Source organism: Ochotona princeps, chromosome 13 (genome assembly GCF_030435755.1).
Source record: "Ochotona princeps isolate mOchPri1 chromosome 13, mOchPri1.hap1, whole genome shotgun sequence".
In the NCBI taxonomy this organism is placed as follows: domain Eukaryota; kingdom Metazoa; phylum Chordata; class Mammalia; order Lagomorpha; family Ochotonidae; genus Ochotona; species Ochotona princeps.
This window is the reverse complement of record NC_080844.1, coordinates 48060070-48077246: the sequence shown is the minus strand read 5'-3', so window position 1 is coordinate 48077246 and position 17177 is coordinate 48060070. Positions and strand designations below refer to the sequence as shown.

The window sequence follows — 17177 nt, the reverse complement described above, 5'->3', positions numbered from 1 at the left end:
AGCAATCAGCATTGCTCACTGACTCAGGACAGCAGCACAGATTAAGAGACCAGCCAAGAAGCAAAATCCTGAGAGCATGATGCTCTTTGGATGTGAGAAACTAGAAGTGATGGAAAAATAATTCCAGAAGCAGGAAAGGGCTAGTGGTGTGGTGCAGCTTGTCAAGCCGCTGAGTGCTGGCATCCCATGCAAGTATGGTTTGCGTCTCAGCTGCCCCACTTCTGATCTGGCTGCCTACTATTGTGCCTGGGAAAGTACTGGAGGATGGCTCAACTGCTCTGGCCTTTACTGAAGTTCCAGCCTTGGCTGTTGGGGCCATTGAGGAGAGAACCAGCAGATGCCTGATCTAGCTCCCCTGCCCTGTAACTGCCTTTCACAGTAAATCTCTGGGAGGGAAACAGAGTCCAAAGGGGGTTCTTGGTCGGGGTCTGGTCACAAAGGAGGAGTGGGGATAGGAAGAAGGGACTGGAGACTTACAGCAGCCGCAGAGGGTGTGCGTCATCCATACTGGATCTCAGGGCTGTCTGCTGCCCAGCGAGTGCCTTGCTCTGCTCATGCTGGATGTGTTCCACTCCAGGGTGCCCATCCTTGCCTGTTTCGCCTTCCTCCCAGGCTAACCTCAGGATGACCTGCAAAGCCATTCTTGTCTTCAGAACCACGTAGATCTGACAGGTGTTTCTGGCCTTGCTTAGGTGTTTGCCCAGCTGAACAGTGTGCTGTTAGCAGCCAATGTGCATGTTGCTCTGAGCATCCTGACCTCGAGATTCGGTGATGGGGAACAGACTACAAACCTTGCCAAAGAGAATGCTCTAGAATGGGCTGTTCCAGGGGCAGAGAAATGGCACCCATTTGTCTTCATCAACAGGACCCTGCAGTATTGCCCCAGCTGCACGGAGTAAAGCCAGGCACCTGCGCAGTGGGCCAAGGCTAAACAGGTGACGTGGTTGGTATTCTCACAGATGAAAGGTCAGAGAGGGAACACACATCTGCTAGAAGGATGAGCAGAAAAATCATTTATCTCAATAGAACAAACAAAACCTCTTAAAAACAATTAACAGCATTTACAAATAAATCGGTACAAAATAAATAAGAGATTGTAAATCTACAACATCATTTGAGTTATAAAATGCACTCATTATGACAATCAGCTTAGGAAACCTATACATGGCATTTGCGCTTCCTCAGGTTCATATACACAGCTCGGGACACCGTGCGCAGAAAGCTTCACTGCTCAGAGGCCTGAAATGTACACTATGATACAGCACACGAGGGCTGGGGGGATCCACATCACACAGCAGGGCTGATGAGGGCCAAGGCAATGTTGGCACACAAATGACCTCAACACCAAGAAAAGGCATGTAAGAGCCCAGGTGGGCAGGCAGCTTCCAAGGTCCAGAGACAGACTCTGCCATCCCACATAAGGACAGGCCGTCAGCTTTGGGCAGGTGAGGAAGGAGGCACTGGTCTCCCAGCTACACTGCACCACTGCATAGGTGGAGACCCAGGCACCAAGAAACTGCCTCAGGGACTCCAAGGCTCTGTCACAGGTAGGAGACCATGGCCAGCCTCCTCACAAACACTGGTCATCAGAAAGAAGGGGACAGGGAGGCCAGCGTCAGAGCAGCAACCTGTTCATAAAACACACGCCATCGTCCTCTACCGGCCCTGGGCCCCAACGCCAACGCTGCTGTGGTAGGCAGGTGAGATAATAAATAACACAAAGCACAGACACTGGGTTAAAGGACTCCACAAAGAAGAAAAAACAGACTGATCAACTCCACTTCCCCGGTCGACTTGAGACATGGGCATGATGACAAGTGAGCTAGGCTGGGCCCTGGGGAATGAGGAGCTTCGGAGCTGAAGGCATCTGGGACCCCAACAAAAAGGGCAGGTGTTCTGGCCTCCCCGTCCCTGGCTGTCGGATCACTTCAGGGTTAATCTGAAGAGGAATCCTTTCCCCAGAATCACTTCTTAAATGAATCCATGTGGATGAGACATGGGCAAGTGCCACTGGGTTCCCTTCCAAGCAGGTCAAGACAGTGTTCCGAGTTCTGCCAATCTGCTGTGGCCTCAATGGGCGTAAAACCCTGAAACTGCTAGCTTGAGTCTTTCACTGAATCTGCCCCCACACAGAGAACTTGACTAAACCCTTTGATATCCTGTTGCTTAAAGCACAACCTTCCTAAGAAGCTTAACTCTAGCTGAAGTGAAATCAGTAGCTCCAGGATGCTAAGACAAAGCACACCTGAACTGAGCCAGCCAGAGGTCTGAACAGCAAAGACTGGCCCTGGTCCAGGGCAGTGGGAGGGCAGCTGCCACCTGCTCGGTCCTGAGGGCTGACCAAGGAGTCTTCAGCCACAGAGGCAGGAGGCAGAAGTGAACCAGCAAGTACTAATGGCAAACAGGAAACTTCAAGGGCTGGAGGAAGAAGGGCCTCTGGCCAGTCTCGAGGGACAGCACCAACCACAGCTCCATCACCAGTCGCCTCTCTGAGGAGCCCTGGCCTCCCAGTCTGAGTGCCTCTCTGCTCCTCTCAACTAGAGTGATGAGAAGATAATGGCCCTGAGGCACACAAATCCACTGACCAGGTTGCTTGCTGATGAAGTTACATCAGAACTTCCTGAATCCACAGGCCACTTGCATATTCAATCCCACCTCCGCCCCAATCCTGGGTGAGCCTGCAGCCTGCCCAACATGCCCACACTGCACAGTACCACCAGCCCACAGCGAGGGTGACCCACGCAGGAGATGATGAGTGCTGGGGCCTGGCAGCTTCCCAGACTCTGCGTGCCAGCTCTTAAGCTGCTCCTCAACCTTTAGCCCCAAGAGCTGGTCCCTGGGATCAAAGCAGTGTAGTTGGCCCTACTGTTCCCTCAGCACCAGAAGTGTGAGTCAGAGTAAACACTCACAGGCAGCCCTTGCTGGCATGCCCTTGTGGGCACTGCTAGGGAACAAGGAGTGGCCCCCCCGGCACCAGGCCAGGGTAATGCTGCTTGGCACTACTTGTTAGAAGCACTGTTACACTCCTGGTTGCCCAAGAAACCTCAGCCCCTGAGTACAGGTAGGGTACGGATGGCCACAGATCCCTGTGGGCCTTCAGAAGATGCCAGAAGTGGTTAGAGTCCACTGGCCAGGCCCATTCAGGACATGCAAACAGAAGTTCATGGTCTCTGCTAAGCTCAAATTCCGTTGCTCCATTTCCTAGGGAAATGCAATTCTAGCTTTGTCACCACTGTCTAGACTGGGTTTGGAAACCTTGCTCCTTCGGACGCATGCTAGTGAGGCAGCAGAAGGTAAATAACTCAGTTACCATCCTACTGTAGTGCTGTGTTCAACATCTGCATGAAAGTTCTGGAAGTAACATCAGGATAGGGTAAGAGACCCTACTCCACACAAGCAGCTGGACGGGGCACCCTCTCAAACTCCCAATTTGCAAGCCCCAAGTTTGAAAAAAGATGCAAGAGGCAGCAGAGTGTGCTGGGAACACTACACTAAGACCAGTTGCCATGGAGCCTGTGGGGTACCTGTGTGCTGCGCCCTGTTCCCAAGGCCACTGAGGCAGGTGCAAGAACCACAGCAAGAATGGAGCCCTGGGGCTGCAGTTCCCCTGCTTGCAGACAGCAGGGGGCTCCTGAGTGGCCACTGCTCACAGGGACTGCGCAAAACCCCTCTCCCCCCGCCCTGCCTTGCCTCAGATATGGGTGAGCGACTTCAGACCTTAAAGATGTGACACACTCCACCTGGGGAGAGTTGGGTCCCATCTCTCTGCAAAGCTAACAGAACCGCAGCTGCATGTCAGCAACTCTGCCTGTTAGAGAGCTTAAGGAGAAGCCTAGAAGGGGGTAAGTTTGTGAGCAGGTGCTGGGCAGGGGAGCGGGGGACAGCAAGGTAGGGGCCCTCCCTGTGCCACCTAGACTCCCCAGTTCCTGGAGATCATCAAGAACCAGGGTGTTTCAGAAAGGAGCCCCAACACAAACTCTGATTCCAGAGGCTCCTTCCAATAACAGAGCATCCTGGAAGGCTGCATGGAGGGGGCTGACTCATCACATTGGCACCATCACAGCCCTGGCCCCCAAGGACAAACTACACAGCAGGCTAGGTGCTGGCAGCAGGTGCCTCGGTGCCCTACCCCAGCATGCCAGCAAGCCTCACTGGTGCCCATCACTAAGGGCCCTGGCACCTCCAGGGGAGATGTGCGACATTCCAGGGGAAGGGCCACACCTTATGCCAGGCCGCACCCCGCAGGCAGGAGACTTGCCAGTATAAGGCCTGGCTCCTGCATGTGCACAGGGCAGCTACAGCAAAGACAGGACACACAGCAAGCGGCCACAGCGCATGTTTGGCTTCTGGATCCCTGTTCAGGGTTGATGTGGCCCTGCTGACCGTGACCAGGGTGGGAGACCCTGAGCCGCAGGCACAGGAGCGAGGGACTAGTGGCTCCTAGCACAGAAGGTGGGCTCACTTGCTGCAGCAACCTCCTTTAATCACCCGAGGTGGCTGTAGCTCCAGCCCTGCTAGATGCTCCCATGTGGCCCACACGCCTGGGAAGCCCCTTGGAAAGTCTCCATTTGGCATCTGTAGCAGCATCTTGGGTCGCCAGGGGCAAGGGCCCAGAGGTGGGTGACGCACTCGGGAAGGCGGCCGAGTCGAAATCCCAGGCCGGCAGATGTGGGGATCAAGTTGACTGGTCTCTTGCCAACCATCAATCATGGGTTTTAAATTCATTAACATTCATTTTGGTGATAAAAATTCTTCAGGGTGGGAGAAGCAAGATCACATCTCCAAGCAAACGCTTAGCCTTCCTGTGGGGACAGGGGACTCCATTAGATAAGGAACAAATGCTCAAAGTTCCCCGAGCAAGCAGCCAGGCCGGGAGGCGACTGCAGGCCCTGGCTGGCCATCCCCCACAGTGACCACAGACTTGGCAACTTCTGCAGCAACGGGTTTGCTTGGCGCATCCACCAATGTCCACAGCAACACCCACTGGGCAGAGAGGAAGAGGAGGGACGAGGAAGGCAGGTCTGGGCTGCCAGCAGAGCTCCCCCCTCCCCAGTGCAACTCAAAACTCTGCAAAAGACACTTTTAAAAACAACATGATCTCTTGAAAAAATAAATCGCAACCATTTTCAACCTCCTGCTCCTCAAGGGAGGAGGGGGAGCGGGGAGAATGGTAAAAGGTACAGCTGAAAAAATAACGTGATTCTAGGGGGGCAGAAGTTCATCTCCAGGACCATGGCCGCCACGCCCCAGCTGCGCATCTCTCGTCTCGGGTATCCATCCCTCCCTTATGCCGACCTCCTCCTCCTCCTCCTCCGCCTCTTCCTCTTCCTCCTCCTCGGCTTGCAGGAAAGGGACGGAGTCTTTGGTCTCAGAATGGGCACGGGACGCAGCGTGGCACGCCAGCTCACACCAACGCGTGTCACTAGCGCCGCTAGATGGCGCCCTCTCCGTGCAGGCTGTGGTTGGCCTTGCCATGGGCCACGCAGTTCTGCTCCGTTAGCAGGTTGGCCGTCTCATCGGGCAACCCATCGTGCAGCTCCGTCAGAGTCAGTTCCACCTTAGTGTTTTCACTGTCCGAGGACTGAGGGCTCCGGTCCATGCGCGAAGCCATCAGGGCGTTTTGGTATTGCTGCCTGGAGATCTGGGGCCGGGAGACAGCACAGAAAACAAACCAGGTGGTGCGCTTAGTTTAGGTCCAACTGTCTCCATGTGGTGTTACACGTTCAAGCCCTGAGGAGCCTAGGGCTGTTTTGGGGGCGCAGGAAGGGTAGGCGGGGAGGGGAGCCATTTTTTAAGTTTAGGTTGACTCTGGCCAACAAGTCACTTTCTCCTGACAGAAGCCATGTCCCGCTGTCTCACACACAGACCAGAAAGTGGAAATGGGGCTCCACCAGCTGAAGCTGGCCTGTTTTGCAACTAGGAAAAGCATCCAAGTGGGGTGGTAGGAGCCTCCCCAGACCCCCTGCTCCCACATCTCCCACCTCTGTCTCTCGAAGGCCAGGCAGAGGCCATGGCCATGAGAAGCAGCAAGCATGCCTTGCTCATTCCCCCGACCACCGTCCCCGCAGGAGCCAGGCGGTAGGACCCTCATCTGTTAAAGCCAGGGAATCGGCTCTTCCTCCCAGCCCAGGGCAGACCCGAGGCGGCCAAGGCAAAGCCATGTCCAGGGGCAAGTACACCGGGCACAGGTGGCCACTTGTGGGCCCAGCCCTCCTCCCTCACCTTGACAAACTGCAGGTCAGACAGGGCTCGCACGGAGTAGTCGGGGACGTAGACTTGCAGGAATGAGGAACCCAGCTGGTTATTGCCACTCCCCAATGTCGGGGTTACCGCCTCGATCCGCTCACTTCGACTCAGGGAATCTGAGTGATTCAAGCCACAGGGCCTGGGGGGTGATTTATTTTCACCTACAATGGGAGGGGAGAAACACCTTTTAGGTGAAGCAGAGGCAGCCAGGCAGGCCCGCCCCTCAGCCCCGTGCTGGTGGTGTGGACGTGGCCTTGCAGGACCGCCGCCGCAGCATCAATGGCAGACTGCAGGCCACGGGCCCCTCTGAACAGCCTCAGCTGAAGCGAGGACACAAGAAGCTTCTTCAAGCCGAATGCAGGCCAGAAGGCAGCCACACTTTGCTGCCTAGCTAGAAGCAAAGTCCGAGGTTACCTGTCAGTCAGTGCTCAGGGAGGAGGTACCCCAACAGTGCTACCTGCACACCCCAGCCAACCCAAACCCATTCATGTCTGTGGTCCTAGTAAAAACCTGTGACTGACTGCTCAAGGCTGTCCCAGGAATTAGGAGACCAGGAGGTTTCCAAAAAACTTGTCAGAGCTGAAGTTCACACAGCTGCCGTGGGCATCTTTCAGAGTTAGACAGTGCTCTTGTGTCCAACTGAGTGGAAGAGAATCGGGGTCTGTCCATATTGTTCCCTTCAAGGGAGGTTTGCTGTGACCACCAAGTCCCATGAAAAGTAAAACCCGTTCCCTTCCTGAGGCTGCTCCCACTCAGTGCCCCCGTGAGCAGCTGGCAGCCACAGGGGACAGGCCGAGCAGCAGGCTCGCCCTGGGCTGGCTCTCAGTGTGCCGGTACCCCCAGCTTCAAGCAACAGGCTAGGCTCTGGGTCACGTTCACCCCTCTGCTATAGAAGGAGCCTTTTCCAATAGGCTCTCCGATGCCCTCCACCCACTCCACCCAATCCTCACCCTTCCCTGGCCCTGGCAGCAAGTGGGGGACGTGCAGAGCTGAATAAGCACTTGGAACCTCAATCAGTGAGTGCACTTGTCCTAAGATTTCCATGTTATAATTCTCATGGTCACGATTCTCATGTTATAAGCCCATTTTCCATTAAGTCAGAATCCACGTGACAAACGTGGGCTGAGCTCCCAGCCTCGGCCAAACACTGACACTGAGGGAGGGAGCCTAGCGACAGGAGCCCGCGCCATGTCATTCTTCCTCACTCCTCAGATAAATAAAACAAAGTAATGAAACTCAGTAATAGCTGCTCTTATTGCTTCCCATCACCTTAGAAAACAAGGTAAACTAATCATTCATGAATGTCTGACTTAGCAGAATGGACCTTTGCCCAGGTAACCCAACTAGGCTACGCTTTCACCTCCTCATATAAGATACGGATGCTGTGGCCCAGACTCACAGGGTCGCAGGAGGGTTAAAAACAAGGTGATGGGCCCAGCACGGTGGCCTAGCAGCTAAAGTCCTCGCCTTGAACGTGCTGGGATCCCTTATGGACACTAATTCTAATCTTGGTGGCTCCACTTCCCATCCAGCTCCCTGCTTGTGGCCTGGGAAAGCAGTCGAGGACGGCCCAAAGCCTTGGGACCCTGCACCCATGTGGGAGACCTGGAGGAGGTTCCTGGCTGCTGGCTTTGGATCAGCCGTTGCGGCTCACTTGGGGAGTGAATCATCAGATGGAAGATCTTTCTGTCTCTCCTCCTCTCTGTATATCTGCCTTTCCAATAAAAATAAATAAATCTTTTAAAAAAACCACAAGGTCATGTTGTTGAAAGTCTTGGCACAGCACCTGACACCCGCTACATGCCTGAGGCGTGCACCTGCCAGCTTGGCACTCCTTCCTCTTGGCCTTCTCCCAGACCTCACCGTTACATGCCTCCCTCCCTGGCCCTGCTCTTCCAACATGGCATCCCATGACCTCCACAGGCTTTAGCCACAAAGCCCACCGCCCTCTGCACAGCTCCTACACAGCAGCATTTGCAGGGGTTACCATCTGAGGTTTAATAAAACCAAAGGCTGAAAGGCATGTTCCTTGTTGGCCAGAGCCAGGGCACTGGCAGGAGGCGCTGAGGCCACCGGACCCCCGTTACAGCATGAGCTCTCTGGGTATCCATGCTCACGGCTTCCTCTGTACCTGCTCAGTGCTTTTTGTAATAAATTAGGCAGCAGAGTGCTCTCCTGTTAGTTAGTCTCCAAATGCCTACAATGACCACAGTTGGACCTGAGGCTACAGCCAGAGCCAGGCACCAGGAAATCAATCCAGGTCTCCCACACGGATGACCCAGCTATGGCTGGGACCAGGGGCAGAGCCAGAAATCACATGCAGGATGGCCTACTGTCTACTGACGCCCTAGCCAGTAGGTCAGACACCTGCTTCTGTGGGTCTACATTTTGAGGAGAAAGAGAAAAGGAGACCTTTTACCTGCTGGTTTACTCCCCAGATGCCTGCAACAGCCAGGACTGAATCAGGCCAAAGTTAGAAGCCCTTACTTCCGTTCAGGGTCTCCCTCTCGGGTAGCAGGGACCCAGCTAGTTGGGCCACAACCTGCTGCCTTCCAGAATGTACTGTAGCAGAGTTGCTGAGAATCGAGCCAGACACATCAACACCGGCCGAGGGCGTCCAGACACAACCCGCAGCCTCCGTTGCTGCGGACTGGACCCTGTCTGTGCCAGGAGCCTGTTGGCTGTCCTCACGGTCACAGCCACAAGGACAAGATGGTTTTCTGGAACATCCCCCCCTCCTTCTACAGTTCCACAGAAACCCGGCAAGATCAGCAGGGGCCACAACCCTGAGTTTTGTTTTTTTTTTTTTTAAGATTTTTATTATTATTGGAAAGCCGGATATACAGAGAGGAGGAGAGACAGAGAGGAAGATCTTCCATCTGATGTTTCACTCCCCAAGTGAGCCGCAACGGGCCGGTGAGCCCCGATCCGATGCCGGGAACCAGGAACTTCTTCCAGGTCTCCCACGCGGGTGCAGGGTCCCAATGCATTGGGCCATCCTCAACTGCTTTCCCAGGCCACAAGCAGGGAGCTAGATGTGAAGTGGAGCTGCCGGGATTAGAACCGGCACCCATATGGGATCCCGGGGCTTTCAAGGCGAGGACTTTAGCCGCTAGGCCATGCCGCCGGGCCCACAACCCTGAGTTTCAATTCACTACTGAGAACCTCAACATCAACTCCCCAATTAATAATTAAAATAATTATGTAGCAGGTCCACGTTCTTTATGCAAAGGCTTTGGGGGCCCCAGATGTTCTGGGTTTTAGAAAGGGTATGTGACTCAGGGCTACACACCCCGCATTGCACACCCCACTGGCAATCCCAGGCAAGCCAACACGGCCACACACGTCATCAGCTGTCGGGGTGACGGCTGGGGAAGACCAAGAGAACAGCACTGGAGTAGCTGTTCTCAGCTACCATCCAGTTTCATTGCCAACTTTACTTGCCACAGCTCCATGACAATTATTACGAAAAAAACTTCCACTCTGATTCCTCTCTACCTTCTCAAAACTGTTTTCTTGCTTTTTGTCTTGATGTATTTTACCCATTGACCTAGGATGGCATATTTCATCTGGTGACCTATGAAATCTACCCCAGGAGATACAGAAACATTCTGAGGGCCAGCGTGGCTGTGTGGCCAGTGAACACCACCGCCTGTGATGCTGGCATCCCACATGGCTGCTGGTTCCTGTCTCAGCTGCTCTACTTTCCACCGAGCTCTCTGCCTCTAGCTTGGGAAGGCACTAGAAGATGACTCAGGCACTTGGGACCCTGCACCCATGTGGGAGAGCTGGATGAAGTTCCTGGCTCCTGGCTTCAGCCCAGCCCCGGTGGTTGAGGACATCTGGGGAGTAAGTCAGCAGATGGAAGACCTTCCTTCCTCCATCTTTCCTCTCTCTGGAATTCTTTCAAGCAAATAAATAAATTAAAAAAAAAACCCAGACTCATTCTTAGCTGCCTCCCTGGCAGCCACCCCTGGAAGAGGCCAGAACCCCACTGCACCTCTGTGCTTGAACACAGGAAGCCTGGCACCAACATATCGCTGTCAGCCTGCACCCAGGCCCCGGCTTCCCTCCACAGGCTCGGACGGAGTGGGCGACACGGCAAGAGACCTCAAGTTCTATGGAAAAAGTAAAATGGGGCCCAGCGGTGTGGCCTAGCGGCTAAAGTCCTCGCCTTGGGGGCCCCGGGATCCCATATGGGCGCCGGTTCTGGTCCCGGCAGCTCCACTTCCCATCCAGCTCCCTGCTTGTGGCCTGGGAAAGCAGTCGAGGACGGCCCAATGCATTGGGACCCTGCACCCGCGTGGGAGACCTGGAGGAGGTTCCAGGTTCCCGGCATCGGATCGGCGCGCATCGGCCCGTTGCGGCTCACTTGGGGAGTGAATCATTGGACGGAAGATCTTCCTCTCTGTCTCTCCTCCTCTGTGTATATCTGGCTGTAATAAAATGAATAAAAAAAAAAGTAAAATGCAAAAGACCCTTCTTCTCATGGGCTTCATCAGAAAGTCACTTCATTTTGGCATCTGTGATGTTTTAACTCCCTAGCAGGCTAAATAAAACTCGGAGCAAGTAAAATGGGGCAGGACAAAATGCAAGCCTATGTGTACATGCGTGTTATCTGCACACACATATAAGATACTGTGCCAGCTGGTTGGATTCAGGTAGCTCTGTGACAGCTCAAGCCGACACCCCGTACTTTTCGGGGCCGAAGTTTCAGCACGCGCTGGCTTCCAAAACAAGCACTGCCTCCTTCTTCAAGTATCAGCATTTTCAGGTTTTGCTGAGTCTGGCATATGAGATGCAAATTTCATCAGTCAGGTTTAAAAATACAAGCTGTATGGAACAAACTAAATTCAGCAAAGCTGTGGTACCATGTGGGCAAGCCCAGCGATTTTAATTAAAGGAAGATTAAGCTGTGCCCTTCTCTCCGGTGGACACTGGAGCGGGTGCTTGCCTTCCCCCGCGGGGAGGTGGTCAGCAGCGGGGCAGGAATGTGCACAGCACCAATTTCAAAACAAAGAGAGGAGACGGAGACGCAGGGCCACCTGCCTGGCAGGGAGCAGCCATCCACGCACCCACTCCCAAGGACACTGGAGGAGAGATCAAAGAAGCAGGAAGGCCGGAGGTATTTTTCTTGCTTGCTAAGAAAAGCTCACAGTCCTTCACACAGTCCTGAACACTGCAGGTCGGTGGGGCAGTGGGCATCGTGACCGGCCTGGGTTCACGGCCACTCACGCTCCAGCTCTCAAACTCCTGCTTGTTGCTGGCTGTAGCTTCTCCTTGCCTCGACAGCTTACCACCAGGCCAGCAGACCTCAGAGCACCAGCACTCAGAGGAAAACTATACCCAGCCTTGTCCCAGCCGAACGGGCCGGGTGGGCATTCAGGGTCGGAGGGGAGGCGACGGGGAGAAGGACGGAAAGCAAACATGCAGAATTACCTGGAGAACCTGCCGCTAACAACTCTGTCCTGCTGACAACAAAGGTACGAGACAGGGACAAAGGAACTGAAAAATGGAGAAAAACAGGCAAAAGGTAAGAACGGAGCTCTCCTGCCATCAGGGACAGCGACTGATCTCGTTCTGCCAACACCAGTGCTCGAGTCCGGGAACGCACAACCCAATAGGCGGCTCTGTCAACGAGCGACCCCGCTGCCTTCAGGAAGCAGGGAGCCCATTCCCACCCGGCTTTACTATAGCCATCTGGCAGGCCAGGGGCACGCCGTCAGCTTCTGACGCCTGAAATGGACAACTCACATAAGGACTCGGTCACGACTAGCAGTGGCCAAGCGGTCACGGTGGGACTGCCTGTCCTGACAGCAGGATGCAATGACCTGTCTGTGGCCACTTGCTGTCCCCTCCACCTGCACTCGGGTCTCATGGCCATTCTGCCCCAAAGCCTTCCAAGTTCAGACCAGAGGAGGGGTCAGCAGAGAAGGGCACCCCGATTCCCAAGATGCACAGAGTAGGGTCACCCTTGGCCTGGCTCCTCACCAGGGAGAGCTCATGCCTGCACAGCACGGGCTGCCTTTCCAAGACAAGTGGCCCTGGCCACTAGCACTCCACCTGCAAGCAGCAGCCCTGACCGTGCCTCCCATCAGATCCCAGTATCCCGTGAGATGCAACACTTGGCTGGGACAAACACGAGGTGCCGTCCCCAGCTGTCCTGCTGTGCTGGCTCCACCACAAGAGGTGTGGCTCTCTGCAGAGGGGCTGCTCTGCCTGCACTTCCATCCACTGGGGTTTCTGTCCACTTGGGTCTGATATGAATGGGGTTAATGTTCAAGTCTCATGGTCACAAACACCTTACTCCTCTGTCTCTTCAAGGTCACCTGACAGATCTGGAGCTACACCTGGGCTCGTGTGAGGTTGGCTGTCAGAAACAACCCTGCTGACAGCACCTCCCCTCGTTATAACCACAGTCCCTCCCAAGCTGCAAACGTCACAAAGCACCTGCATGAGCATCATGTCCCGCACCCTATCCTGAGATCCTGAGGGGACAGTGGGGGTGACAGGAAGCCAAGGGGTCTTTCTCAATGTCACACAATCAGTATGGCCTGCAAGGGAGGCCATGGCCAGGGGCAAGCAGGTCTGGCTAGGAAGCCATGAAAAACAAAGATGGCCTTTAGATCCACCACAGAGCTCTGAAGAAGTGGGGCTAGACGAGGAGTGCTGGTCAGAGCTCGTGATGGAACACCACGCTCTCAGGACTCTAGGACCTGCTCCAGGACAGGGGGGACGCATGTGTTGGGCAGAGGCTTAGAATCCAAAAATGCTCCTGGCATTTCCCTGGCTTACGGGCTATGACACCCTAGCTCTGACTCCTGCATGGCACAGGAAATGAAGACCCATGTCCTTAAGACTTGCAGCACACAGTGTTGTTTGCCAGCATAGCTGTCATTGGTACTTTGGCCACAAGGTGGCACCCCAGCCCCTGTTTACCAGCCAGACCTGTTTCTGCTAGAGTAGAGCCTGCATCCCCGAGGGAAGGTTCCACTCCCACTCCCCAGATGAACCTGTGGTCAGCTCTTACTGGAGCGTTGCCCTTGGAGGGTATTAAGTTGTTCTGAGAGCCTGAGTTAGGGGAGTGACTTTTGACAAAAGAACCCGTCCCTGCTACAGCTTCCCTTTACATCATGTGTGCCATGGCCACGGTGCCTCTGCAACGCGCTGACATTGTCTGGGGGGCCATGGAGAGACAATGCCAGCTCTCATGGGACCCTGAATCAGTTCTTGTCAGAGAACAAGCCTAGCCACTCCCCACTCACATGGGCTCCTGCCATCAAGGACCACGGCTGCGTGGCGCACAGCACAGCCAAGCATTGGCCAGTGCCTCCCAAGCCTCGGAGCCTCCAGAGGTGGAAGCTGAACACACCTGTTAGCTTCCGGAACCCAGCAGCCGTCAGCAACCCACAGGCCCAAGCGTGGCTGTGCACACACAGCACGGAGACAAGGCAGCACCGCACGCGGCAACACAGACGACGGGACAAGCACAGCCTTGAGCAGAGACGCCCAGGCTCCACAGGACACACCCTGAGTCACCTCAAGGTCAAGGGCAAGTAGAGCTTTCTGCAGCCCAGCAGCCAGACAGTGGCTGCCTCTAAGGAAGAGGACTCAAAGTGGACACGAGGCTGCCATGGGCCCTGTCGGCCTCTGACACGGGTGCTGGTTTGAACAGCTGTGTTCAGTTTGTGAGAATTTGTGGAGGTGTGTCTCTAATTTGTACAGGGGATCCTTGAGCAGAGGGAACTGTGAGGGAGGGGATGCCACCTCCCCAGCCCTGCCCTGCCCTGCCCTGCGGGGCTGGGAGCCACGTACCTGGAGAGGCTGTAAGCGCCATCACGCCGTAGTAGGAGAACGCACTCGCTTCGAACTTCATGCCTTCCTTTCCAGCTTCCACCTCCACCTTCCCCTGTGCAAGAAAAGCAGGGACACATTGTCAGTCCAACACGGCATACACAGCTCAGTCACACATTCCTCAGATTCTGTCTTGACTCCTCCCCCAACAACTACAAGGGGCTGAAACCTGGGCTCACGTTCCCCACATAGAGGAGCAAGTGGGTTTCACCTCCAATATGAAGGTGGACATGGTGACGGGAGGGAGGAGGTGAGAGCAGCTGCGCTGTTCTGTTCCGGGAGTGCTCTCAGTGACAGCAAGGATGGTGCCTTTGTCCCATCAGGGAGCTGGGCACGGACAGGGGAGGGGGCGTCTCCCCAGGTCAGGGTTGGGGCAGGCTCAGGGCCAGTGGTCAGCAACGTTGGTCACCACAAGACAGAGAGGTGCCCGGCTCCTTGGGGCAGAACGCACTCCCATCTCATGAGCACAGGGTCCTGGGTAATGCCACCGACCACACACAATGGGGTGACAGCCAGTGCTGCTCCTGTCCCGGAAAAGCTCCTGGGGATGCCTCCTGCCAGCAGGTGCCATTTCCCATCTGCCATTTCCCATCTTCCCTTTCTCTGACTTGTCTGCGACTTCTCCCCCCCTCCCCCACGCTTCCTCACATCCTCGGGAACAGGCTCTGCATTTTCCACACCCATGGCTCCAGGTGGGCACTGCTTGGGCTACTGGCGTACCTCAAGCCAGTCTCAACTCTAGACACCCAGGCCAAGGGTCACACACTCTCTCGTGACTGATGTCCATCCCGCAGTGAAAGGGCATCTCCAAGCGCATCTTTTAAAGAGGGGACACAAAACTCGAGCTGCCGTTCACTGGTCAGGAGCTGGATCAACTCTTCAGTGTCTCATGAACTCAGCTAACACAGGAGCACGCACACAGCCACCCCACTAACACTCGAGGGAGGAGCTCAGAGAGCGCGTAAGCCAAGAACAGACTCTTGATCCACACGTCACCATGCCACACACGAGGCAAAGCGCGGCCACGGAAGGCTAAATTAAACTCCCAATCACAGATCAAATCACTTCATCAAACAGAAAACTATTTCCAAGCCTTTATTTCAGGTTTTCCTCCACTGGATGGAGTTACAGTTTCATGATTTGCAAACCCATCCTCTTGCTATAAAGAGGATTTAAAAACTCTATGCACAATATAAAATCCACGTGCAAGCAAGCAGGTGCCACAGTCGGGTCCCACAGGTGCTGCTGCGGAGCTGGTGGGGCCCAGCCCGGACCTCTACAAGTTTGCCGTCCACAGGCAGAGAACACGTGGACCTGGTGACACTAAGCAAGAAACCAAAGCCCTACTTGAGGAACGAGCATGGAAGATATTCAAGTAGTTCAGAGGAAACCACTGATTTCCTGTTCTTCAATAAAGATGCCTCCCACCCAGGAGTGACAGTTAAGGGTGGGCAGGGACACTGTGCTGACAGCAGATCCCAAGCTAACAGGGACAGGTGCAAGTGGGAGGAAAGTGGGATCCAAATAGGAAGTGGGGCTCCTGCTGGGGGTCCAGGCTTAGGAGGATCACGGCTCCCCTTTGCCAGGGCAGCGGCCCTGGGGCAGGAAGGACACTGCAGAAACAAGGGCTGCCAGCAAGGGATGACACAAGGCTGCGGAAACCGTAGCAGACTACAACGGTGTCAAAATCAGCCGTGGGAGCTTGCTCCAAGCCAAGTAAAGATGGGGCCTCTGTGAGGGGCTGCAGTGAATGGGCCAACACCTGCTCAGGACAGGCCTTCTGCAGAGGGTCCATGAGGCTGTGCAGAAGAAAGGTTGGGGGGTCACGAGAGGGTAGAACCAGAGTCAGGGGTGTGCGCAGAGACAAGAAAACACGTGTGGAAAGAGAATGGGCCAGGCCTACAGCAGGTGGCCACAGAGGCCAAGCCAGGGAGTTTCACGGGAGGGGCAGTCTGCAGACAAGCAGCTTGGGGAGCTGACAGGGGCGTGACTCCTACTCAACAGCAGGCCAGACAGCTGGGCGAGGAACAGGGCAAACTCAGGGTTAAGAGCAGGCAGCAAAGCCGGGGGAACCTATGAAGGGCAGCTTGGCGGGAGGGAGGGGAGGGGAGGTGCAGTGGAGGGGCTCAAGCCCAGAGCTGACAGGAGAGGCTGGAGGTGGGGTGGGGTGACCTCCCTTGGAGGCAGATGAGGTAGGGACAAAGGTTCTTTCTCCAAGACGGACACCAACACAAGTGGCAATGTCCGATGGGGTCTGTCCGCTCAATAATGAATCCTGCCTTTTTGGCACAGAGCCTCAGCTCCAGCGGAGGAGTGGGGGTGTGCTCTGAGGCTGGCTATCTGCAGGTGTCTCCCCACAGGGGCGGTGGAACCACCTGGCCTGAGTTTCCAGGCAGCAATCAGGGGGAAGCACCAGCTGCCACGGGAGGCGTCACTCCCCCCGACCCCCACCACCAGGACGGTGTGCGTCAGTCACCCATGTCTTGCATCCGTTCAGACGAGGATCAGTCCACAGTCTTTCTGGAGCGAGCTGGCCAAGAGTCACGGCCATAAGTGGCCTGTGGGAATGCAGAGCCCTCCCATCCTGGAGAGGAGCCACCCCGGGGGGCAGACAGGTGCTTGGGGCCTCATTGCGAACATTGCAGCTTGCCTGCCAACTCCTCAGGCATCCTCATGCAACTGGGTTACAGCCAGCCTGGCAGAAGGATGTGGGGAAAACTCTCGAGGGTCCCAGAGGGGGCAAGCAACCGTGTAGGAATCCCACTTCCCATTGTTTGGGACCTACAACTCCAGCTCTGGAAACCACAGGGAGTGGCTTCCAGGGGTATCTCCCAGCACATCAACAGGGAGTCCACTAAGCAAGCCAGGGTGGCCGCTCCAGGGCTCCATGCACAGGATCGAAGCCCTCAGAGCTGCTGGTCCCTCTGTCCTTCAAGAGCGAATCCCAGGGGCCTGGCGGTGTGGCCTAGCAGCTTAAGTCCTCGCCTTAAATGCGCCAGGATCTCATATAGACGCCGGTTCTAATCCCAGCAACTCCACTTCCCAGCCAGCTCCCTGCTTGTGGCCTGGGAAAGCAG

General features: G+C 55.4%; 1 protein-coding gene across 2 annotated transcripts in view; it reads right to left on the bottom strand.

Moving 5' to 3' along the window:
- Window positions 1-5321: 5321 nt before the first annotated feature.
- CNNM2 (cyclin and CBS domain divalent metal cation transport mediator 2) overlaps window positions 5322-17177 on the bottom strand; it is a 135291-nt gene continuing 123435 nt past the window's right edge. Inside the window, exons 5-8 of one of the 2 annotated variants that reach the window (XM_004579893.2) lie at window positions 14062-14155; window positions 11686-11751; window positions 6223-6407; window positions 5322-5641 (exon numbers count right to left, since the gene is read on the bottom strand). In XM_004579893.2, the coding sequence (XP_004579950.1) occupies window positions 5432-5641; window positions 6223-6407; window positions 11686-11751; window positions 14062-14155 (555 nt within the window). In that variant the 3' untranslated portion in view covers window positions 5322-5431. The remainder of the gene's footprint in view (window positions 5642-6222; window positions 6408-11685; window positions 11752-14061; window positions 14156-17177) is intronic. The other variant, XM_004579895.2, reaches the window with a different exon arrangement.